General features: G+C 44.3%; 1 protein-coding gene across 1 annotated transcript in view; it reads left to right on the forward strand.

Moving 5' to 3' along the window:
* Positions 1–25,480, forward strand: part of Vwa8 (von Willebrand factor A domain containing 8) — a 355,260-nt gene that overhangs the window by 316,553 nt on the left and 13,227 nt on the right. Inside the window, exons 38-41 of the mRNA XM_055609598.1 lie at positions 10,369–10,477; positions 13,634–13,790; positions 17,989–18,097; positions 23,422–23,547. Coding sequence (XP_055465573.1) covers positions 10,369–10,477; positions 13,634–13,790; positions 17,989–18,097; positions 23,422–23,547 — 501 coding nt within the window. The remainder of the gene's footprint in view (positions 1–10,368; positions 10,478–13,633; positions 13,791–17,988; positions 18,098–23,421; positions 23,548–25,480) is intronic.

Here is a 25,480-nt window from a genome sequence, read left to right on the forward strand (position 1 = left end):
AAGAAAGAAAGAAAGAAAGAAAGAAAGAAAGAAAGAAAGAAAGAAAGAAAAAGAAAAGAAAAGAAAGGGAAAAGAATAGGTATGTTTAGAAACAGAGTTATGACTCAGCACTTAGGAGTGTTTGAGATGATCTGGCTTCAGTTCCTAGCACCCATATGATGCTACTATCCATACCTTCACTTTCAGGGAATGTGATACTTTCTTCTGACCTCTGCATGTAAACAGTGTACATGCATACACGAAAGCAAAAGACTTACCTACATTAAATAAATAAATCTTCTTTAAAAATATATATATATACATATATATATGTATATGTATGTATATATGTATATATATGTATATATATATATATGTAGAAGGTGTTGTTGGTAAAGTGCTTGCTGTGCATGTGTGAGGCCCTGAGTTTGATTTTCAGAAGCCTTGTCAAAAAGGACAGGGGTGGTGGCATGTTATCCCAGCACTGGGGAGGCAGAGACAAGTGGCTAACTGGACATAGACAAAACAGCCTAGCCTAGTTAGTGAGGTTCAGACCAAGGAGAGACCCTGTCTCAAAAAAAACAAGGTAGATTGCACATAAGGAATGACACCCAAAGCTATAACCTCTGGCCTCCAAGCACACATGAACACATACAAAAGTATGTGTGGATCTCTGTACTAAACCCTGCATATGTAAGTATGCTATAATAAAGGTGCCTGTGCTGTTACTTAATCTGTTGCTTTTGCACATGCCTGGGTGCTGCTTTGAGCCAGGGAAGCAGTGTGGAAGACTCCCTCACCCCCCACGAGCACTGAGCTGCAAACCGCAGATGCTCTCCACCCCTGAGCTGTGCAGTGGGCTTAGTCCTGCTGCTGCTGCCTTTCCTGCTGGGATGTTAGATGCTGATGGATCGTCTTGACCCAGAGTGGCTGTGAAAAAGTGTACAAGTCACCGTGCTGAGCCTGTGGGAAAGGAGAAGATTGTTATCTCTGAGTGTCACCACGTGGTTTTATAAGGACTCCCGGTACCTAGGGGAAACTGGGGGGAAGTCAGGTAAGCACAGGAGGCAGGGGTTTTGTAAACATGCTTACAGCTGGAGATGGTGAGCCATCATGGTGCACCTACAAGAAATGACAGTTAGCAGTGTAGCATGGCTTCAGCAGAAACAGTGAAAAGAGAAAGTCGGTTGCCAAGTTTGTCACTAGAAATACCTCCCCACAGGGACCAGATCTGCAGCAATGACCTGCCTGTTCTGGTTTACTTAGTGTCCCTGTTTTCATAAATGAATTCCCCATGCTAAATGCTTTTGCATATAGTTGTGATGGACGCTTCCAAGTTTTCTAGACACTGGGGCATATCAAAACCACTTTGTGCTTGTGGTGGTAGGAATGGCTTTTCCACTCACCCTTCTCTTTCCTGGCTGCCCTTGGCACCTCACAAAGCTGCACCTATGGAGAGTGGAGAAACTATACATTTTGCTTCCTGTTCTAAAATAAACCTAATCATAAACTCCATTTAGCTTCAATAACAATGCAGGTCATTAAGTGCCTACTGCCAGGGCCACCTTTCATATTGCAGAGCAAAACATTATCACGTTTGAGGTGACCTTATATCACTACTCTTTCCCTTGACTTTGGAGACCAGCGGTGTTGAATGTCAACTTTTTGAAGGCTCTTAAAAATACCAGGCAAAAATAGAAGAGGTGGGATATAGGAAGGAGTGACCATCTGCCCCTCCCCTCCTGCCTCAGAATTTAGCTAGCATGTTGTTTCCGTGGCTGTTTAGAACACTGGCTGTCCTCCTACATGGTGGCAGCAGGATGGAAGCATTTCTGTGCAAGTAAACTGCAGCTGTGCCAATTATTTGTTATGTCCTAATGTTTGGGTTTTATTTTTTTTTGTTTTTTGGCACTCACCTGCACTCAGTGACAAAAACATCAAGTTCCCCTCAAAGGTTTATTTTTAAGTAAGGCCCACAAAAAAAAAAAAAAAAAAAATCACCTTGATTCCATCACATTTCATTCTCTATTTCCAGATTTTCTGAAAATCTTCTCCATCTCTTACTCCTATTTGAATTTAGGAGAACAAGCAGGGTACTCCAAGTTCAGTGAGAAATAGCATTGGGCAGAGGGTTTTGCAACCCTGTCTTATTTTTGGCAGCCACTCAGATCATTTGTTTGGGCCTTGTAGCAAGTGTAGAGACCATCTCCATGGACTCATAAAGCTGTGGCTGGCAGCCTTTCCAGTGCTTCATGGGAAGTTGGGCCAGAGGGATGAGAGTCAAGCTGAGGATACACAGGATCTGAATCTAAGGACCCCTGAGAGCCAACAGGCAGGAGTGTTTCTGCCCATTAGAAGGTATCTCTGCTGGCCAGTGGCCCTGCCATGTTCCAGCTATGGGCTGGCCCACAGGACTGGACAAGGCCCATCATCTACTTACTTGAGAATTTAAAAAAAAAATAATTTGAAATTATATGCAGAACGTTAACTCCTATAAGTCTGTCTCTGAGCAGCTCGGATGCTTGTTCGTTAGGTATGTATTACATACAAGACCAGTTTGGCTACACTGTCGGGGAATGAAAGATACAGAAACCTTAGCAAGGTAATCCTCCTCACCTTTGAGTTCAACTCTGTGAGATCTGTAAAATACTACTCGTTTTACTTTGAATGGTTATTTTTGTTGCACAGAAATGGCTCCTGGAGAAAAGGCCCAGGGACAAAGTTCTTTGCCAAAGATTCTGTAAACTGAGATACTGAAATAACATAGGGTATATTCCAAACATCTAGGTGGAGAAAGGGTGTTTACATCTATAATTTCCAACATTTTAAAATAAAATATGTACAAGCACATCACTTGAGCCCCAAATGAAAATTGCAAAAGCCCCTAGGGTTGCTTAACAGGAAAAAGAAAGAATGTGAGGCTGAGGTGGAATGCATTTGGGGAAGTAAACAAAGGGGTCCCGCCCAGAATCAAGAGGAAAGTGCCAGGTGATCATCTGGAAAATCCCACAGGAAAAGGACAGAATTCTTTCACACCAGAACATAGGGCTCTGTGGGACAGAAGAGGGCCCAGGCACACTGCTGCTCACCCAGAATGTCACAGGCAAGCATGTCAGCCTCCTGCACACACACACACCCCATCCTCTTCCTGTATCTCTGCTTGATTTTTTTATTCCAGAACCTTAAATCAAAGGATGAAAAAAAAAGACCTGAACTATCATTAATCACAGTACTTAAAAGTATGGCTGCCTTGTGGTGTTCTTAAAGAGCAGGCACCTGGAGTAACTGGGATTGCTGTGCCAATGCCATCATGGATTTGTTGGGGGGCTGTCCGGAGGCGGTGAACCTAGGGCCTCCAGCATGCTAGGCAGGCCTACCACAGCAGCGGTGAAAGTCGCGGCTACTCGTGGTCAGAAGTTGAGAGTCTACTTTTAGAAAAGCTGACAGGTAACAGAACAGAAGGTCACTATGTGTGTGTGAAAACCGATGTACCTCCAAATCGACAAGGACTAAACATGAACTGCAAACTTGACAGCATTGCCAGAGATGGAAATCGGACACACAGAAGCTACTGGTGAGAGAGGGGCAGTCTTTTTTTTTTAATATAAATTTATTTTTTGTCCTTTATAATTATATATTAAAATTTATTCACTTTGTATCCCAGCTGTAGCCCCACCCTCATCCCCTCCCAATCTCACCCTCCGTCCCTCATCTCCTCCCATGCCCCTTCCCCAGTCCACTGATAGAGGAGGTCCTCCTCCCCTTCCATCTGACTCTAGTCTATCAGGTCTCATCATTGTCTTCCTCTGTGGCCTGGTCAGGCTGCTCCCCCCGTCAGGGGGAGGTGATCAAAGAGCCAGCCACTGAGTTCATGTCTGAGACAGCCCCTGCTCCCCTTACTAGGGAGTCCATTTGGAGATGGAGCTGCCATGGGCTACCTCTGTGCAGGGGGTCTAGATTATTTCCATGAATGGTCCTTTAGTTGGATTGTCAGTCTCAGAAAAGACCCCTGGGCCCAGATTTTTTGGTTCTGTTTTTCTTGTGGCTCCAGACCCTTTCAAGTCTTTCTATCTCCCCTTTATTTCATAAGATTCCCTGCACTTTGCCCAAAGTTTGCCTATGAGTCTCAGCATCTACTTTAATACCCTGCTGGGTTGAATCTTTCAGAGGCCCTCTGTGTTGGGCTCCTGTCTTGTTCCTTATTTTCACCTTCTTCTGATGTCTATCCCATTTGCCTTTCTGAATGAAGATTGAACATCTTACCCAGGGTCCTCCTTCTTGCTTAGCTTCTTTAGGTGTACAGATTTTAGTATGATTATCCTATAATATTTGTCTGGCTAAGATCAAGAACTCAAGTGACAAAACATGCTGGAAAGGATGTGGAGAAAGGGGAACCCTCCTCCATTGCCGGTGGGAATGTAAACTTGTACAGCCATTTTGGAAATCAATTTGGCACTTTCTCAGACAATTAGGAATAGTGCTTCCTCAAGATCCAGCTATACCACTCCTGGGCATATATCCAAAATATGCTCAAGTACACAACAAGGATATTTGTTCAAGCATGTTCATAGCAGCTTTGTTTGTAATAGCCAGGAGCTGGAAACAATCCAGATGTCCCTCAACTGAAGAATGGATGCACAAATTGTGGTATATCTACACAATGGAATATTACTCAGCAATTAAAAACAAGGAAATCATGTAGAAGATCAGTAACTAGGTCAGAGCTAGGTAATGACCTGAGTGCTGTGGTCTCCTCTCTACTGCTGCCCTCTGTCGTCATGTAGTGCATAGGCAGAGGCCACAGCACTTAGCCATCATGTCTCCAATGAACTGGGTCTGATGACAGGAAGAGAAAGAGAATACACATGTGTCTCTGTGTGCATGCATGTGTGCTGAGGGTTGGTTTTCCGCACCACCCTTGTTTACTTGGGAGGAAACTCTTTCAGTAGCCTCCTGCTACTTTCTCTGACATCTCAGGTCCCATCTCTAGTCCAGTCAATGGTATGGCCAAATGAAAAGGCTATGGCTTAATTCTGCCACCCATAACTCAGCTGGCTTCTGCCAAAGGAAGAAAGGAAAGGACTATTGGGAAGAGACCTAGAAGTGTCTGCCGTGCCATACCTCATCTCCATATGGAAAGAATAATCAACTGTGTGGTCCAGTCATACCTCCAGGAGTTACCCTTCAGACAAGAATTATGATCTGGCTATTCATATCATCTCACTGAATTTTTTTTTTTAAATCATGAACTCAAGGAGGAGCCTAAAATATATGGGCCTTTCCCAGAATTATAGGGCTTTGGTGAGTCATGTCCCTTCTCGAGTCTGGCTTCTCATTACTTCACTCTGGAACATTTTATGAGTCGCAGTTTAAAACATCCATGTTTTCTTCCATTTAATTCATATGTAGGAGGATAATGGTTCTTAGGATTATATCACACTTCCCTAGTAGGAATTAAAGTACATCCGCTGTGAGAAATATGTCAAGGGATTTAGCATGTGTTGAGTTATACCAAAAATTATGAGGGACTGTTTTCTGGTTTGTGAAAATGGTCCCCCTCGCCCTTGTATGACTTCAGCAGTGTGTATTTCACTCATTGAAGTGACTTGCTTGTGCTTCTGGTAGATGCGCCCAGTTCTCGGGGGACACGCCTTTCAGCTGCACTCTAGCACATTCATGAAAGATGGCAGGAGATTATCTGCTTTCTCAGCAGCCAGTGCCCCTTGGCATACCTCTGTCTGCAAGAGCAGCTGGCTGCCCTGCTCCACCTACAGAAATAGGCTCCTGTGAGTGAGACTACTGGCATTTATAAGATGATTCCAAGTTAGATAAACTCCGCAGATGCCCTGCTTCTAATTAAATATCCCTGGAATTTCACGGTATGTGTTTCTGTGAAATGAATCGGGTTTGGTGGCTGGTTCTGTGGAGAACTGGCCTATTTTGAAATGTCTCCTTTTGAGTTGGTATGAGGCTTGCTTGTGGGCGGTGTGAACAGATCCCCTTCCTTGATAACACTTGGTGGTGGCAAAGAACATGCCACTCCTTTCTGCCCAAAGCAATTAGCCCAACTATCCGCCTCACTGATAGCCATTAGAAGCATCCTTGGAATATCAAAAACATGACTTGAGGGTTCCTGAGCAGGCTGTTAGAGGGGCCTCTTTTGCCTTGTCATCTTTTTAGTACTTAATTCTCAGCAGACTGTCTAGATTGTATGCATTGTATGCAGGAGAGAGCTAATGTTGGATTAAAGTGAAGCCTCTTGTCACATGGGAATTTGTTTTTCTTGCCTCTTCCTTTATTTTAAAATAAACAACTAACCAGAAAGGACACATGCAATCCAAAGTGAAGGCTAGTATCAGAAACAGTTCTTCCACTAGACCTGTGCCTGCTTTGAGTTCCTGCCTTAGATTCCTACACTGGAGTGTGACCTGGAAATAAGCCACCCCTCCCCAAATTGCTTTTTTCATGTTGTCACAGCAGCAGAAACGTTACTAGGAGAGAAATCAGTACCATGTTCATGGGGTGTTGCTATGACAGATCTGAAAATGTTGTTTTTGGCAGGATTGTGGAATGAGTTTAGAACTTTGGGCTGGAATAGCCATTGAGTGAAAGAGCTTAATATGCTGTCATAGAACTAGAAAAATAATGCTGAGAGCATTGTGGGTGATGGGGGCCTTGCTTAAATTCTGAGAGGAATTTGTCAATCCTTCAAAGATTGTTATTAGACTCTTCATGTGATGTATTTTGAATTGAGAATCAGTGGTGTCTGGTACTGAAGAATCAGCTGGATTAGCAAGAGACCTGTGGGGCTGTCTCTGACATGGACTCTGTTGCCTGCTTGTTGATCACTCCTACCCTGGTGGGGCTCTCTAGCCAGGCCACAGTAAAAAAGGATGCACTCAGTCTTGATGCTACTTAATGAGCTGGTGTGGCTGAGTATAGAGGGCAGACCTTTTCTGAGGAATAAGGTAAGTGGAGGGAGTAAGAGAGAGGGAGGATGGGAACAGGAGGAGAGGAAGGAGGGGCTACTACAAGGATGTAAAGTGATTAAGTTAATTAGAAAAGATGTAACACTGTTATATCTGTCTGTCTATATGAATCCAAATATCCACCAATTTAAATACTATAAGTAAAATGTACTATGGTCAATTCAGTAGAATATTTTCAGTCACAAAAATGAACTGATTCATATTACATATTGGAAAGCATTACACTAAGTATAGGGAACCAATAACAAAGTGTGAGGTATCCCAAAAGCAGACAGATACACAGGGTATATACTCACTCATAAGTGAATATTAGACATATAATATAGGATAAACATATTAAAATCTGTACACCTAAAGAAGCTAAGCAAGGAGAAGGACTCTGGATAAGATACTCAATCCTCATTCAGAAAAGCAAAGAGGATGGACATCAGGAGAGGGGGAAAACAGGGAACAGGACAGGAACCTAACACAGAGGGCCTCTGAAAGACTCTACCTTTCAGAGTATCAAAGAAGATGGTGAGACTCATAGCCAAACTTGGGGCAGAGTGCAGGGAATCTTATTAAAGAAAGGGAAGATAGTAAGACCTGGAGAGGACAGGAGCTCCACAAGGAGAGCAACAGAACCAAAAAATCTGGACACAGGGGTGTTTTCTGAGACAGATACTCCAACCAAGGACCATTCATGAAGATAACCTAGAACCCCTGCACTGATGTAGCCCATGGCAGCTCAATGTCCAAGTGGGTTCCCGAGTAATGGGAACAAGGACTGATTCTGACATAAACTGACTGGCCTGCTCTTTGATCACCTCCCTCTGGGTGTGTGTGGGGGGGGTGGTGCAGCCTTACCAGGCCACAGAAGAAGACAATGCAGCCACTCCTGATGAGATCTGAGACTGGATCAGATGGAAGGGGAGGAGGTCCTCCCCTATCAGTGGACTGGGGGAGGAGCATGAGTGGAGAAGAGGGAGAAAGGGTGGGATTGGGAGGGAAGAAGGAGGGAGCTAGAGGTGGGATACAAAGGGAATAAACTGTAATTAACAAAAAATAAAAACAAAAAAAACCCACAAGAGACCTGTACCACTGAAGTGAAAGCTTTACTGGGACAGTTGATGGTGGTCAGCTGGGGATGAAAAGACACCAGCTTCATTGAGGTGCAGCCTCTTGAGAACGTTTCCCCAGAGTTAGCACACAGAAGGTATGGTCTAGAGAGGAGAGAGGAGGGCTGGCTGCCTTGCTTGCAGGCAGTTGAACCTGGCCATGTAAGCAAGTCTCCCAGGTGGTACTGGTTTTGTAGCTGTGAAGGAGTCATGGAAAGCAGCTGAGACTTGGCACTGTAAAAGGCCAAGAGAGGCCGTTGGTGAAGGTTCAGCCTCAGTTGCAGTGGAGACCGAATGATCGAAGGGATCATGGAGAGGGGCTAAGGCTCTTTAGGCCAGAGTCCCTAAAGAGAGGCCAGGAGGCCATTGGTGAAGATGAAGCCTGTGGAGACCCCAGCATATCTGAGATGCCAGGACCACCAAGAATGGCAGTAGGTGTGGATTGGTGGAGAGGAGCTGGCCTGAGCCAAACTTTTCATGTGCTGTGCAGGGCAGGGCCAGAGAAGTGGAACTACCCAAGCCCTTTAGAGCCCATAGGATCATGAGCCAGTGGACACGGAGCTCTTTACAGATTTTGTTTTTCTTTGACTGGGCTGTAAATGTGCGTATTCTTCCCTCTTAGAACAAGAAGTGTGTAGCCTGTTTTTATTTTACAGGAGCATACAGTTGAGAGATTTTCAACTTTCCAACAGACTTTTCAGGCGTTTGCATTTTTTAAAAAAAACTGGGAGCTTTTGAAGTTATACTGTATTTTATATTGTGATACTAAGATGAGATCTTGGGGATAAACAAGAAAAGTTACAACTGAATAGTATTGTATTGATGTGTCACATTGATGAGGGATAAATTATCCTGGTTAGTTTTTTTGTTGTTGTTTTATCAACTTTGCACAAGCTAGAGTTACCTGGGATAGAAACCTTAATTGATAAAATGCCTCTATCAGACTGCTTACAGGCCAGTCTGTAGAGCACTTTCTTGATTTGTGATTGATGTGGAAGGACCCTCTGTGGGTGCTGCCTGCCCTGAGGTAGGTGGGCCTGGGTGGAAACAGAAAGTAGGCTGAGTCAGCCATTGGGAGAAAACCACCAAGCATCATCCCTCCAGAGTCTCTGCTTCAGTTCCTGCCTCAAATCCCTGCCCCCACTTCTTTCCCTGATGGCCTAAGCTGAAAGATGAAGTAAAGCCCTTCCTCCCCAAGGTGTCTTGGTCACAGTGTCACAGCAGCAGACACCTCCACTAGGACAACCCTTCAACTTTTTTTTTTTTTTTGAAACGAGGTCCCCCACTGAGCCTGAAGCCACCCACTGGCTAAAGTGGCTGGCAAGAGTGAGATCTGAATGGAGTGCTTATGTGAGCACACAGGGTAAGCCGTACCCCAGGTCCCAGAACTGTGCTTCTAGAGTGAGCTGCTGGAAGACTCAAAGTCTGTATAAGCAAACTGGTCTCTCTCTTGTTTAGCCATACCTGGGTTGGACTGAAACACCACTCCGTTGGCTTATTTTCCACATTGGGACTCCTTGAATCAGTCACAGCTGTCGGTGCTGGCCAAGATGGCCACGAAAGTTCAAGAAATGGTCTGTAGTTTATTGGGTGAACAGTTCTGATCACCATTCCTCACTTGGGCAGGAATGCACATGTGCGTGTCCTGGCATGTCATTTAAAAATAACGAAAGAACTTTGGAGGGCATATGAAAAGCAAATGCAAACAGTCACAGGTAGAGCTGAAACGTCACTTATTTGAATCCCACAAATCATAAATACAGTCTGAAAAAACAGGTTAATTAGGAAACAATATGATAACATTTCAGCTATCTAAAAAAAAAATAAGCAATTTTTAATATATGTGAGTATGTGAAATAGATCTATTGCATGTGTCTATATATTTTCTGATTTTTGTTTTTCAGATTTCATTTTTATAAAGTGACATTGCTCAAATAATCTTTGAGAAGGAAATGGGTTGATGCGTATGTGGTGACTTGGCTAGATCAGTGAGGCTCCGGTCTCTTTAACCCATTGGGAAAATGGTTGGATCCGTGTTCCTGTTTCTGGTGGATCAAAGTCCTTCCATAAATGTTCAGAGCATGTTCTGTGTCAGAACTCTCTAGCTGGAAACAGCTCAGCTCAGCTCCTGCTCTTTTCTTTTCGAAGAACTTCTTTTTAATAAACTAATTTTCCTTCCCAACCAAATGGATGTTGGCTGTGATGACCCAGCCTCTCGTGAGCTGAGAGGGACACAGTTCTGTCAGTCATGCAGCACCTGATGCTCGCAGGATAGTGATAGTGGTTCAACTCTTCCTTTTCAGATAACGATTGAAAGAGACAGTGACGAAGACGTGAGCGCCCCTAAGCACGGCAAGGAGGACCCAGACAATACGCCCCATGTGGGCGGCAACACGTGGGCCGGCGGAACAGGTTGGTAGCACAGACATTTTCCTGGGTCTTCACAAGTTTTCTTGAGTCCGTCAGGCCGGCATGCCACCCCTGAGATAGCCCAGGCGATAGCTGTCCTTCTCAGCCTCTCCCTCTGCCACTGCATGACATCAAGACATACAGAAAGCCTGGCATTGGGAACCCCACAGACTCTGCCACTATGACCTAAAACTCACCCCCTGCCTTGTAGTTGCTTCACGAGGCCATGCTAAAGATTAACTTGGTTTGAATTTGAGCATGGAGCACAGTGGATGGGCCAAAGAACAGAGTCATTGGTGCGCTCATCCCTTCTTTTCCATTTCTTGCCTTTGGAATTGTGCCAGAAATCTATAGCGAGCTCTTGAACTACTAAGCCAGGGAAGAAATAGCTCTTGTCCACATCTGAGAAGGGGGAGTGTGGAGGTACGCGGTTTGGAGATAAGGTTGGTGTGGTTTGCCCTGATGGCTGGGTGCCATTCCTTCCTCTTGGCTGCCCTCTAGACCATTGTTCCCGAGCTGCCGTCTTCCTTTTTCCTCCCAGCAGCTGCAGCAGACACATGTGCTGGCCCACAGGAACAGGGCCAGACTGCGCACTGTCTGGCTCCCTCAGCCAGGAGAAGTGCTGGCACAGCTCGGGCCCTCACCTTCCCCTAGGATGGTCTAAGCCTCCTGGCCTTGAAGACCTCAGCAGGAAATGGGTTTCTGTGCTGAGACAATATGCTATCAAGTAAGCCCAGGACTTCTTGCCTATTCTGTTTATTCATCAAGCACCAGCTTTAAAGAAAGGCTATTTTTAGAAGTGTCCTTTGATCTGGAAGTTAGTGTCAAGCCAACAATATTTAATCCATATGGAATGCGTCGTGGAACGAGCTGGCCAGATGTTGGCTTCCCAGTTGTGCCTACACAGAGGCAGAGTTTCACTTGTTAAATGTGAGTCTACTAGTTCCAGCACCTACTGAGACCAAACGTCCTGTCTGCGTCCCAGCCTTGGATCTTCCAGCTGATCACAGCTCTGGACTTCAACTTGTCTTTTCCTGCCTGTCCTTTGTCCCCTTCAGAATTCTCTACTTTAAACCTTGCTCTGGGCTGGCAAGTCATCTGGACCTTTACATCATCACAGTGTTTTCTTCCCACTGTACTCCCACCGCTGTCTTATGGAGAGGTTGGTGTGAGTCCAAGTTCAGCTGTAAGCCTTTTTCATTTAAATAACATGAATTCAGAACTGTGGATCAGAGAAAAAGAAGTCTTCTCTCCACATGCCCTCTCCACCCCAGCTGACACTCCTGAGGAGCCATGCCACCCGTTCTGACCACACTCACACTATCTCTCTGACAGTTGTGGATCCCTCGTTTCTCCTCTCCCCAAAATGTTGGCTCTGGGTGGTTGAAAGCAGTATGCGCAGGTCCCATTCCACGCATGCTCAAGGAGAACCTCCAGCCTGGAGTGGGTCAGGCCACGGCTCTCTGCCCTCAGCACCTTGTCACTGCCTGCCAGCGCTCCTCTCCACCACACACCTGCTGGCAGTGCAGAGCAGGAGTCAGCGCCCTGTAGCAGCAGCCTTCCACCCTCCACTTCTAAATGAAGTAAGACATGCTCGATCAAAAGACTAAGATTCTGTGATTAATAGATGTTACTAGTCTCGGATGTTTGCCCAAAGGAAATGACCTCCCTGGACTTGTATAAGGCCAGGAGTTCATGCCAAGTTCTCATTTTTCGTTTATTAGACAAATCAAAGCTCTAATGGTGGAGAGTAACATAATTTATCCAAAGTCTAAAAGCTTTCCAATTTTCCACCATATGAATCTAGAAATGACCTCACTCTCTGTGTCCCTGAACCAAATGATTATCCAAGGGCAGTCACTTACATAGTGCCTACTGCACGCCAGACACATCCCCAAACAGCCCAGCTCTGTGGAACTCTCATGAGGCAGGAATTGCCATCCCGTGCTATCGATGAGCACCAAGACACAGAACAGTTGAGTAAGTTCTCTGATGACCCAGCTCTTGAGTCGAGGCCAGACTCAAACTCGGGCATTCTATCCTAATTATGCAGCTGGCTTGCAATTCTGTGCTCGGCTGGCGGTGCAGTGTCACTGCCTCTCAAGTTCCCATGTCACACGTCGATAAACAAAGGGACCTAGTTGCTAGTTATCTAAGAGCAAAGATAATAAATCATTCATTCAAAGGCTAGATGTAGCCATTAAGGTGGACATATTTTCTTTGGTCAATACGGTGCTTTAAAATAATTTAAATTTGAACATATATTAAGCATTCCTCTGTAACTTGCCAACGTCTCTATCACTTTATAAGACTGTACCTGGCATCATAGGCATCTAACTTTCATTTTAGTATAAACAGCTCATGCAGCATTCCATGACATGTACTTACAGGCATGCAAGCTTGGGCTTATATTGAAAAAAGCATCTGAAGCTAATGATGTTTATGTGTTGTATATTATTCAAAGGTGAAAGCCAAAATCTACACAGTAATTGACTTTGACTCTTGGCTAAGTAAGTGATATGAGGTCACAAAGAAGTAATTTAATCTCTCTGAATTAAATATATATGTTGTTGAGACAGGGTTTCTCTATGTAGCCTTGGCTGTCCTGAACTCACTTTCTAGACCAGGCTGGCCTCATAGAGATCTGCCTGCCTCTGCCTCCCCAAGTGCTGAGATTACCGTGCCCAGCCGTGAATCGTTTTTAGTATTTTCAAAACAAAAGAAATTTCATCTATAACTTAAGTGTCTCGGTGCTCTAGGGAAAGCAGGTAACTAGAAAAAGAGCTGCCCCTTTAGTTAGTATCTACAGCCACTGTGGTGAAGCCGCTCGTCTAGCGTAGAAAAACAAAGCTATCCCAGCTGTTGTACAACTGATAAGAAAAATATTAAAGGGCTGCAAACAGTACACAAAACCATTGATCCCTGCGAGGCAGAGACACCAGATAAAGTCCTAATTGAATTTGGACTGAACCTTAACATACGGGAAAAGTTACCCTGAACAGGAGTATCTTTGTGTTCAGGCAAAGGTGGTTTGAAGTGGTCATTACTAGTTAGTTCAATTAATATTCCTCACAGAACCAGCTTAGAGCCATGGTCTGACTTTTGTTTTGTGGCCAGGTTCTAGACATACATGGCTGTGTCCCCTTGTCTTCTTTCCAGGGGGAAGAGACACGGCAGGTCTTGGTGGCAAAGGAGGCCCTTATCGCTTGGATGCAGGCCACCCAGTGTACCAGGTGTCTGAGGTCGAGAAAGATGCAGTTCCTGAGCATGTCAAGAGAGCTGCAAGAGAGATGGCACAGAGAGCATTTCAGCAGAGGTGAGTGTGCCTTGTGCATCTAGAGCAGCACAGGTGACTAGTGTGTGTATGTGATCTCCCACCCCCTACACACAACACACACACACACACAGGCAAAGCTAAAGTTGCAAGGACTATGTCCTAGGATGAAATGGAGAAAAGCAGATATCTGGGCCAACATGAGACAAAGCCTGTACTCATTTGGGATTTGGCAATAAGGGCTAGAACACTCCAGAAAAGAAAACGTAAAAAGGAATCACCCGGGCAGATAGCAGTGACAGAATGGCAGGTTTCAGTGGCGGAGAGCACCAGCTTGTCTGCCTGGAACAGCTGTCGAGAGAAATGGACCTGGGTGAAGAGGCTTGTCATCAGGGTGAGCCTGGAAACTCAAGCCGAGTGAGCCTTCAGGCTTCAGGTGCACCCCGGCTGCTTTGGATTTCTCTGATTGGCCCCCACAGAATATTCCACTAGATGTCCACATGCGCTCTTCAGTAAAAGTGAAAAGATGACAAAGCAGCAGCTAACACCCTTTCAAACTGAGGGACCTTGTAGGTATGGGGAGCAGGTTTGCATTTCTGTGCTCGGTGGAGGAGCTGGGACAGCTAGAGGAAAACGTGTTCAAGTGTGTGTGAGTTACTAAATTCCTCCCACGTAGAACATCTGGTATGTTACTACATGCCGTGCTTTCACGTCCTACAAGTAAACAGCAGAGAACAATAGAGACAGAATGCAGGTCCAGCCTGCCACACCCGCAGGCTGGGATGTCCTGCAAGCCTCAGGATGCACGTGGGTACAGCAGGTAAACAACGCGTGCCTGCCCCTCATGGGCATTGCCCTCTGCCTGGTCCCTGGCCTGCCTCGGGCTTCGGGCACCTACTCTGTCCCCACTGTGCTACACTGCACTCCGTGGAGGTGGGGGGCTCCCCCCACCCTTCTAAGAGAGGTGGGGAAGGTGGCTAACTCTTTTGGGATCAAAGTAGCAGTAATTTCTCAAAAACTGTGGGAGGGACATTATGTCATAACAAAGTCTTATTAGAACTAAAATATTGCTCAACGTTTCATATGAATAATAAAGCTTCCTTTAAGAAAAAAATAATTAGGCATGCATCATTCTCCTCTTCAATTAGTGAATGGCTGTTATTGCCCTGGCCCTTGCATGTGATTATCCAGTCTGAGTTTGCCTGCGTGGATCTGTGCCTTCACTGCAGCACTGAACCGCAATTAAGCCACCTCTTCTCTGATTGCCACTAGAATAAAAGCCGAGTGGGACACTATTAAGAACCTACAGGAAAAGGGACCAAGGGTCACCTGTGATCCTAAGACAACTGAACATAGTGATTACAGGAGAGGGGAAGAGTCTGGGGAAGGGAGTGGGAGGGGAACCCTCCAGGCCTGAAGAGAAGAGCTCAGCCAAAGAGAATACCAGAAAATGTGAGAGGGAGGGCACAGCAGGGAATGAAAGGGAAGAAATAAAACACAGAGATCCTGGCAAAGACAACACAGCAAAAGGAGAAAATGCTCCTTTAGAAACGGGTCTTGCAACCCATGTGATGAGTTATCTGCTTAGTAGTACCAGAAATTTGTCTTAACTTTTTATTATGGGCCTCTGCCCCCAATACCATTCCCATTCTCTGCTCTGCATTCTTTTGAAGCTAATGCAAGCTATTATCTGATCTTGTCATAAGCATTGCAGACTGTATCTCTACACATAAGAACTAAAATAAGACAAAAATCGCACCAACCCACATTTAAGCCTTATACATAAACTCAACTTTTATAGCAATAGGTTTTTACTATCATCAGATTACTTTTGATTACAGAATGAGACATACGCACAATGAGGTCAGGTCCTGATGCTTTTACAGCACCTGTACCTTGTCTCCAACACGGTGACCACGCTCTCCCATCTTAGCACTGGAGTGAGTAGTTGCTTCTCCCCTCTGGCTGTAAGTTCCATGAGGACAGAACCTGGAGGTGGAGCAAACACTCACAGAGAATAAAATAATACATGTATGCATGCAGGGACCGGTTATCACCTGTAAGTACTTGTCCTGGTGTCTATGGTGGACTGGTTCATGTCCCGCTAAATACTCAGTTCTCTTCTGTTTGTTTCGTAGAGAAGCAATTCTACAGCGATGAAGACTATGGATCTGGGGGTTGCCTGTATGGCATTCCCTGTCAGTCCTGGTTGGGACTCAGCAGTCCTCACATTCCTTAGAAGTCTTCCCTGGTACAAAGGACCTAATGTGACCAATGGGTTCCTCGCATCATTCACAGCATTCAGTTAGCATTGATTTAAGTCAGGTATTAGCCCTGCGCATCAGGAACCAATCAGTTTAAGGCTGACTTACAGAGGGACACTTGTAGATCACATCCCGAAATGTCACCGTCAAGTGAGTGTTTGTGCAAATGTGGAAAAGCTGTCTGGTGAACAACTAACTGCTGTGGAAGCTGTACCCACCGTCACTTGCATAACTAGTGAGCTGCACACAGTAGATCTCAGCTTGTGTTTGCTTTCCTCATACTTGGATCCAAATTATAGTATTTAAGTCTAACGTATAGAAAAAGTAAAATAAGGACTCGGATTCCCAGACTCTTACATAATGATAAATACACCCTTCAAACATGTCCCAGGCCTACAGCATGCACTTTGTCCACAGTGATTCCAGGAGGTGGGGCAGCTGCACCCCACAGCTTTGCTCAGAGGAAAGGAAGCAGAAAAATGTATGTTCAGGTAGTTGGAGGGGTCCAGAGAATATCTGCAAGGGGAGGCTTAGAGTTCCCCGCTTCAGTCTTCAAAGTTCAGGACATAGCCACTGTGAGCGTCCTCTGAGTCTTCTAGTGAAGGCTGACATAACCTGAAATACAGCTTCCAGATTGCCTCATAATTAAATCCACATGTGATGTTTAGGGGTGCAAGACGATCACCCCAGAGATAGCTGTATAGTTAAAGCTGATTCTGATCTCTCCAAAGGCCACTGTGCTCTCTGAGTCCTCTTCTCTGTGTGTATTCACTCCCTCTTCTGGCTCTTTTCCCTCAACCCTGCTCCAGGACAAGCTCGGTTCACTTTCGCAGTCAGTACTCATCTGAATCCTTAGAGAAAGCCCATGGAGCGGGCATGTGGCATATCCATCACGGTTCACTGTGCCCAAATTCTGCTTCAGGTATAACCTAACCTAACGAAATTTATAGAGAAGTCAGAGATTATCAAAACTAAACAGAAGTGACATTGTTAGGAGAAATCTCATACACACATTCCTTTTTGTTCTTGAGAACAGGGAGTTAATAGGATACAGAAGGGCATCTTGGTGTGTCACCTTGAGGGGGTGGCATTTGGCTGTTAGCGTGGCCTTGTCTGTATTTACCTTTTGATAGCCAGTGCTTTCAGCGTTTCACACAAGAGCATGCGTTGTTGTCAGCCTGGTGTACCAGGCACCGTGCTGAGTATTGAGGACTCAAAAGAAAGGTGTGCTCTCACTACATACATACCTACAGGAGCCTCCACCATTCTGATTGTTTTTCCCAGTGAAGAAAAAATAGAAACCATTCATTTTCTCTCATTTGAGGTTCTTCTCAAATATGAATATACTTTATATATAATTTCAGCTATACATATAGGTTCTATGTCTACACATGCACAAAAAATATTAACAAGATTGTGTCATGCTTAGGCTTTTGAGATATGTGTTCCTTCTTTTTTTGTCCTGGTATCAGCACCTTTACTATTTATAGACATCCATGAAAATGTGTGTTAAATTAGTGCACTATGGCGATCACATTGGAAAGCCCAAGGACATTCACTTAGGAGTAGCTTTAAGTGGCTGTGCTTTGTTTTATACTTTTATTTGTAATTAAGTCCCTCTGAGGCCCGAAGGCATCAGGTCCCCTGGAGCTGCAGTTACAGGTAGTTGTGAGCCGCCTGGCGAGACTGTTAGCCTGAGAGAAGTCAGCACATATGGATATAGATAAAGATAAAAGTCGGGGCTTTTTCCTTTGTCCTGGGGGACAGTTTGTTCATCAGTTACCGGTAGTGCACTTTGGGCGTTACTGTGCTTTGACTCTAGGGACATCACTAATGACGTCATCTCTCTCTTTTTTTTCTCAATGTCAGTATAAGTAACCAAGAAGTTTTTGCAGTTGTGTCAGTATGTAAGCAAGTGTAAAAGGCTCACATAAACATGGCATAAGCTGGCGTCGTCTGTCACCCTCTGGTTTCAGGCTAAAGGAGATCCAAATGAGTGAGTATGACGCCGCAGCCTATGAAAGGTTTTCAAGAGCTGTTCAACGGCAGGTGCTCGCCCTCCGAATCATCCTGGATAACCTACAGGTAACTTTTCTTTGTGGACAAACAGATAATTGGGCAAAATCTGGATTTAAACCAAAACTTCTGGAGAAAGTTATTTGAGCCCTAATCGGCCAATTAGAAGAAGTCATTTCATGGTTGACACATAAAACTATGGACTCATCCTGTGATTTTCTTAGTGAAGTTCTCCAAGAGAGAACCATCTGGCCTAACCTTTCTTCCTGTCCAGGAAGCAGTAACTTACCAGTAACCCTGCCAGACAGTGACTTCCTGACTCCCTTAGAAAGATCTGTGTACATCTCACCTCTGCTGGTAGTTCACAAATAGAACTCTCTCCCTACAAATCATTTTCCTGCCACTGACGGAGCAAAGGAACAGATTTGATCAGGCAAAGTGTGCTTTCTCTATATCCTCTGTCACCTCCTCTTCCTGCCTTCCCCTTACCCTGTATTGCCCCTGCTTTTTGCTGTTTCACAATGCTCTCGATGCCTCAGGACCAATGGGCACCAGTACAGCTTTTTTAAATGTTAAGATACTTCAGTATCTCCTAAGTAGACCTTATTACTTCTACTCAGCATATTCCCTAAATGACACATGAAATCAGATTATTTTGTCCAAAAAGAGCAAAGCCTCACCTCAGGGAAGGGGTCAGGGACGTGGAGCCCTGTCCAGCTCTGCAGGCTTACATTTTCTTCCCATGAGCTTTTGTTGCCTTCAATTCACTCTTTGGTATTCATAAATGTTCTTTTCAAGGAATGTTTATCATGTTTTCCTAGATATTAGAGTGTGTGGTGCAATTTTAATCCTCTGTCTTAACCCAAAATGGTTTGTTCTGGACTTGCTTTGTAGACTAGGATGGCCTAGAACTCACGGAGACCTGCTTCTGCCTCCCCAAGTGAGATTACAAGCATGCACCACTGCAACCAGCATGAGTCTTCATTTTTATTATCATTTTATTATCATGTATGCGTGTGTGTCTGTCTGAATGAATGCCATGGGCATGCAGTGGCCAGCGAGACCAGAAGAGGGTGTTGGATCCCTTGGAACTGTGGTGTGTCGCTCAGAACTGGACTCAGTCTTCTGGGAAAGCATCAGGAGCTCTTAGCCTGAATGTTCATTTTTTAAAGAGATCTAATTAAACTGTGCCAAAGCCTGAGGGAAAGTTCACTGTCCAGATGAAAGAGATCTGCAAATTGTTAACCAGATACCAAATTTCAAAACCTACAGGATGTGAGAGTTGGTCAGCAGTCATCACAGGCCCATGGAATGTGGATATTTTGTCCCCATTTTATAAATAAGGAAACTGAAGACTACACTGGTAGTGTAGTTTCCGGGGTGGTATGACCAATGAAGCAGGTGTCTGAGCCCAAGGCAGGCTCCTGTTATCTGCCAGGTCCCTGTTACCTTCTTCCAACTCCATTAGTTCAATCTATGTGTAATTTTTACCATATGACTACAAGACATTTGTACCATCAGGCTGATGCTCACACAACATTTGCACATGTTCCCGTGCTGAATCTTTATGTAAGCCATAGGGGAATTGTTTTCAGGCGGGTCTTCTAATCCCCAAGTCACAGTCATGAGGCTGCTTAAAAAACATAGCTACTGGCCAAGAGTGGACGAGGCCTTGTATAAACTATAAAACTGCACATTGTGACTGAAGCAAGAAGACTCTAATTGGCTCTTTCCTTTGGCCAATCCTGTGTGACTGAGTAATAAAACCCTCCAGTTGTTTTGACAGTTCTGTGTAATCCCAGTAACCATGGTGTTTCCTTGGTGAGTGAACAAAGTATGGCTGGAAACTGGCAAGATGGCCCACCACATACATTTGGTTCCATTCAGCACAGACTAGTGCTTTTATAATATCCAATAGAAATGAAGTTACTAGGAAATTTTTATTAAAATTGAATACAGGTGGAGGGGGGATGGAGGCAGAGTCTTTTTGAGGCTCTGGCTGCCCTCAAACTTGCCATCTTCCCACTTCTGCTTCCTAAATCCTGAGATTATAGGCATGCATAGCTCCTAGCTTCAGGCTTGTGTTTTTTTCTTAACTTATAAGCATCATTGCTGGGTGGAGGTGAGGCACACCTTTAATCTCAGCACTCAGGAGGCAGAGGCAGGCAGATCTCTGTGAGTTCAAGTCCAGCCTGGTCTACAGAGCAAGTTCCAAGACAACTAGGGCTGTTAAAGAAACCCTGTTGTACAAGGCCCAGGTTGGCCTGGAATTCATTGTGTATCTACATACAAACTGGCTTTAAATTTGCAATCCCCTTGCTTCTGCCCAGGTATGCTAGGATTAGAAATAAGCACCATAAGCCTTGCCTTTACCTGATTGATTGTCAAATAAAAACAAACCAATCAATCAAATATCTGAGGCCTATGAGTTGTTTAAAGGCAATAAAACATTAAATAAAATATTCACCATAAACTGGGCTTGGGGGCTCACACCTTTAATCCCAGCACTTCAGACACTCCCAGTACAGCCTGATCTACATATCTAATTCCAGGCTAGAAAAAAAAGAAAAAGAAAAAGAAAAAGAAACCCTGTTGTGAAGAAGAAAGAGAGAGAGAGAAAGAGAGAAAGGAAAAGAGAAAGAAAGAGAGAAAGAAAGAAAGAGAAAGGAAGGGAAAGACTCAAACACCAAATTCTTTGTCCAGATGCTATGCTAGTTTCTAAATGCTGTCACTCGCTGTGACCTGTCACATCACTGACAGTCACAAACAGAAGCAGTCACATAGACAGAAGAAACACCGAGAGCAGGACTCACTCGGCCCCCAGGCCACATGGAGAAGAGCACACGGTCCAGCATGACTAACGCTCAATGTTTGGGTAGGCCTGGAGGCTGAGGACAATGGGAGAAGACACTAGAGGGATAGCAAGGCCACCTGTATTATCACCTCTGAGGAGCTAGGAAGGTGCCTGAAAAAGGAGTGATACTTTTCCATCGTCAGGATGTAGCGAGCACAGCCATGAGGAAAAGAATGCCAGCACAAGAAAATTAAGACTAAGCCTGCCACACTCTCATGGGATGACCAACCCAGAGAAACCAATTATAATATCCTAAGAGGAAAACACCCTCTCTAACAAGGGCAGTAACAGTAGTCTTTGTCTAAGCAGGAACCCTTTATCATGTTTAAAAAGAATTGTCATAATCGTTACCATGAAAGGAAAATTCCTCACGCTGCTGTGTATCAAGCCTCTGGAATCACGTGACTCTACAGGACCTTCCTCTCAATATCAGAGATCCATGGCACCTACAATTAGTAATTTCCTTCTTGTCCCTGTTGTAAATTCTAGGTTCTAATTTTGTTGGAAATTGATTTCACATCACTCACATAAGAGTTAACATTGGGGGCTGGAAAGATGGCTCAGTGGTTAAAAGCACTGTCTGCTCTTCCAAGGGACCTGGGTTCAATTCCCAGCACCCACATGGCAGCTCACAACTGTCTGTAACACCAGTTCCAAGGGATCTGACTCCTTCACACTAATACACATAAAATAAAATTAAATTAAAAAAAAAAGTTAACATTGGTTCACTTTGTGGTCTTGAGGGGTGCCTCACGGTAAATGTCTTTTTAAATTTTTCTTAAATGAGGTAGCCCTGTAGCACAGACTGGCCTCTTCAGCCTGTCCAAATGTTGACGCACCATGCATAAATTCATTTTGTAAGATCACTAAGGCAAATAAGATTTCTCACAGTCCTACTAAAGAGAATTTTTAAGATCTTGGTCCTGGTAAGTAAATATCTTTATATTATTTAATCAAGTATAATCACACTATACTAATTTTTTTAATTATATGTATGTTTGTGGGTTTATGCATGTGAGTACAGTTCATGTAGAGGCCAGAAGTGGGCATCAGATCCCCTGGAGCTGGAGTTTCAGGTGGTTGTGTACATCTGACCTGGGTGCTGGAAACTAAACTTGACTCCTCTGCAAGAGTGTTAGGTACTCTAGCCACAGAACCATCTTTCCAGCCCCATATAGTAATATATAAAATAAGAAACCATGTTGCTCTGGTCACTTTTTACAGCAAGATCACTACAAATTTTCTTGTTCGTTTACTTATTTATGCTGAATAATATTCCATTGCCAGAATATACCACAGTTTATCCATTTACATCTTGGTTGCTTCCAAGGTTTTGCAGTTACGCATAAGACATGATGTACAAATTTTTGCAACATGCAAGTTTCTTACTTACTGTGTACATACTAAGGCGAGCCGTTGCTGGATTGTGAGAGTGAGTTTTGTTTTGCAACAAACAGCCAAGCTGTGTTCACAAGTTGCTGTAGCATTTCCACGAGCAGTGAGCTTTCCTCTCATCCCATTCTCACCCACATTTGGTGTTGTCAGGGTTTTGGATTCTGGCCATATCTGGGCATAGAGTGGTATCTCATAGCTGTTTTAATCTGCAGCTCCCTAATGATGTAGAATGTTGGGCATGTTTTCACATGTACAGTTGAACAGGTACCTCAATAAAGGAGTCATACAGATACTAAGATTACCCTTTAAAAATATTTATTCTTTGACAGTCTGACCATGTGCATAATGTATTTTGATCATATCACCACCACCCCCACTACCTTCCTACTTCCCCACTCTGTCTGAACTCCTTTCTCTCAACAAGTTCTCCTCCAGCTTTGAGTCTAGTCTTAAGGACTGAATATGTTTCCATGGACATAAAACCATCCAGCAGAGTCCTTTATCTCTTAACTCTTTTCTTGGGCTACCTGGCATAGTTGTACGTTACTATGGAAGAGCATGCTGTGGAAATAGCTTTCGAAAAGTAATTTGGATTTCCAGATCTTGAGAGGCAGAGAACCATGCATGTGTGGCACAGACTGCTCCCACAGTCCTCAGCTGTTTCAGCTTGCACATTAAGTCTCAGGAATTTGGCTGCAGAATTCCTGTCCAGAAGGGAAACCGCTGAAGATTGGCTCACACTCTGTTACTGTTAACAAGTTCAAGCTGATTATTTTGTTACCTAATAAATTTTCTAGGTTCACTGTGACAGAAAATCCATAAGAAATATGTTATCATTACATTTCCAGACATCTTTTTTCCAGAACTTTTCCCCTGGGGCTCATTTGCATACTGTCTTCCTGCTCATATGTCCTTTGTGCAATTCTTTTGTATTGTTTTGGGTGCTAAAACAATTAGAACTGACAAACACACTCAGTAAGCCTTTCTTGTAAGGCGAGCAGAGACCATGTGATTACACCCTTGCAGAGTTGTGGCTTACTGCTAGGATCCCAGGGTGTTTCCTGTTATTCATGCAAAAAGTGTGTCAGAGAACTACAGCACTAGGTGCAAAAAGACCCACATGCATTTGTTTGTGACATTGCAGGCCAAAGGTAAAGAAAGACAGTGGCTAAGACACCAAGCTACTGGAGAACTAGACGACGCCAAGATCATTGATGGGCTGGCCGGAGAAAAAGCCATCTACAAACGTCGGGGTGATCTGGAACCCCAGGTAAATAATGGGGAACCCTGAGCCTAAGAGCCACATAGTTCAGCCTTCTGTTGAGTTCATGAGCTGTGTCAAAACACTATTAATTTAAAATATGCAACTACAGAAAGCATTATGTAAGACAGATAAATGAAAAAAAAAAAAAGTAGTCTCACTAAGACATGGACCACACTCACAAAATAGGATAATATTAAAAACAGTCAATACAAGGGCCAGGCATGATGGTGCATTCTATTAATCCCAGTAGTCAGAAGGCAGAGGCTCTGAGAGATGGAGGCCAACCTGATCTACATAACAAGTTCCAGAACAGCCAGGGCAACCTAAAGACACCCTGTCTTCAAAAAAAAAAAAAAAAAAAAAAAAATCAGCACAAAGCTCATTTGCAAAGGTGTGGTAAGCTTTAAGCAAATCTAGAGAAGTTGACAGCAGGGTTCTGACTGTGACCTGAGGTCCAACCAGGCAGATCAACAGAGTAAACACTAAAACCTGAAGATGCTCATTTATAGAGCTGGAAAAAGTGGTTCATGGAGCTATAGTCTTTAACGGAAGGGAAGCCAACTTTCCTACCCCAGCCCAGCCCACCTCAGAGAAAAAAATAGAGAGCAAATACTACCAGCCCCCATCATCAGAACCTTCAGAAAGCCAAGAGCCAGCTCAGTGCACCTATAGGTCCACTGCCCCAATGCAGCATGGGTACTCTGTGCATTGGGGGATGGGAGACACTGCTGTTCAAGGAAACCTTGTCCTGGACCTTTAGGAGCCCTCAGTTTCTAGGACACAGGGACTCCCCCTTAAGCCATACTGCTTGTAGACTAGCATTCCCCTTACTGTGGCAACATGGTCAAATACTAAGTCTTGAGAGGCCACTGAGAGCAGGGGTGCAATGAGAGAGAGCATGAGTGTCACACTCTTTAAACGTTTACCCCGAGTAGAGCTTGTGGTCATTTGGAAGTTCTTGTTTCTGGGTCGCTGCCATGAGTCAACAGCTGCTTTCTTTACTGACTCACTGTGGTCAGCGAGCGTTTGGACTAACTCTGTGAGTTAGTCATGGAGGCATGTGTGCCTTACTGCTCTTAATTGGGGCAGACTCACCAGGTTTTAAAGGAATATATAAAACTGACTTCCTACCGTTATCCTCTAAACATCTATGGCACTTTACATTTTTTATTTATATGTGTGTGGGGGCTGTGGATGCCACAGCAGGCACGTGGCAGTCCGAGGGCGACTTGTGGGAGTCATTGCCCTCCTTCCACCATGTAGTCCTGGGAATTGAACTCAGGTTGTCAGGTTTGATGGTGAGTACCTTACCCACCAAGCCATCTCATGAGCCATCTCCCCAGCTCCCTACAGTATTTTCTTGAAACTATTAGTTCTGCCCATTATTTTGCATGTGTGTCAGCAAGCATATAATCATAGAATAATCTGGAGTTTTTCTTATTTATCGTTACTGACAAACTTTTTTTAAAAAATTTTGCACATTGACAGATCTGGGCCCCAAACTGATCTCATAAGATTTCACATTTTAATCCATAATTCTTGCCAGATAGCAGCTCAGTGCCACTCTAATTGCCAAGAAAAGAAAAAAGAAACACTTCTTCAACCAGAAGAAAACCCAAAAGCTCTAAAGAACCGAGACATTCTGAAAATGCTTTCTTAAGTTCTTGGCCAGACTCCCTTTCACATAACCGTGTTTTAGCCATCTGGCCTTTCTTCAGCCTAGGTGGAAAATGATCCTTAAGCCACTGCCTAACAGTGTGAGGCAGATGCGGGCTCCCCTCCAACTACCGAGCTCTCTCCGGGGTTGGGAGAGCGCTGAGGCAGAGAGCAAATAACACCGGCTTCTCTCCTTCCAGATTATTACTTTTCAGGTTGTCAGCCTCCAGAAGGTGGTTTTTACTGTATTCCAGAGGAAGCCGTTGGCCTGTGCTCCTGCAGC

The sequence above is a fragment of the Psammomys obesus genome, unplaced genomic scaffold, assembly GCF_907164565.1.
Source record: "Psammomys obesus unplaced genomic scaffold, mPsaObe1.curated_primary_1811, whole genome shotgun sequence".
Lineage (NCBI taxonomy): Eukaryota > Metazoa > Chordata > Mammalia > Rodentia > Muridae > Psammomys > Psammomys obesus.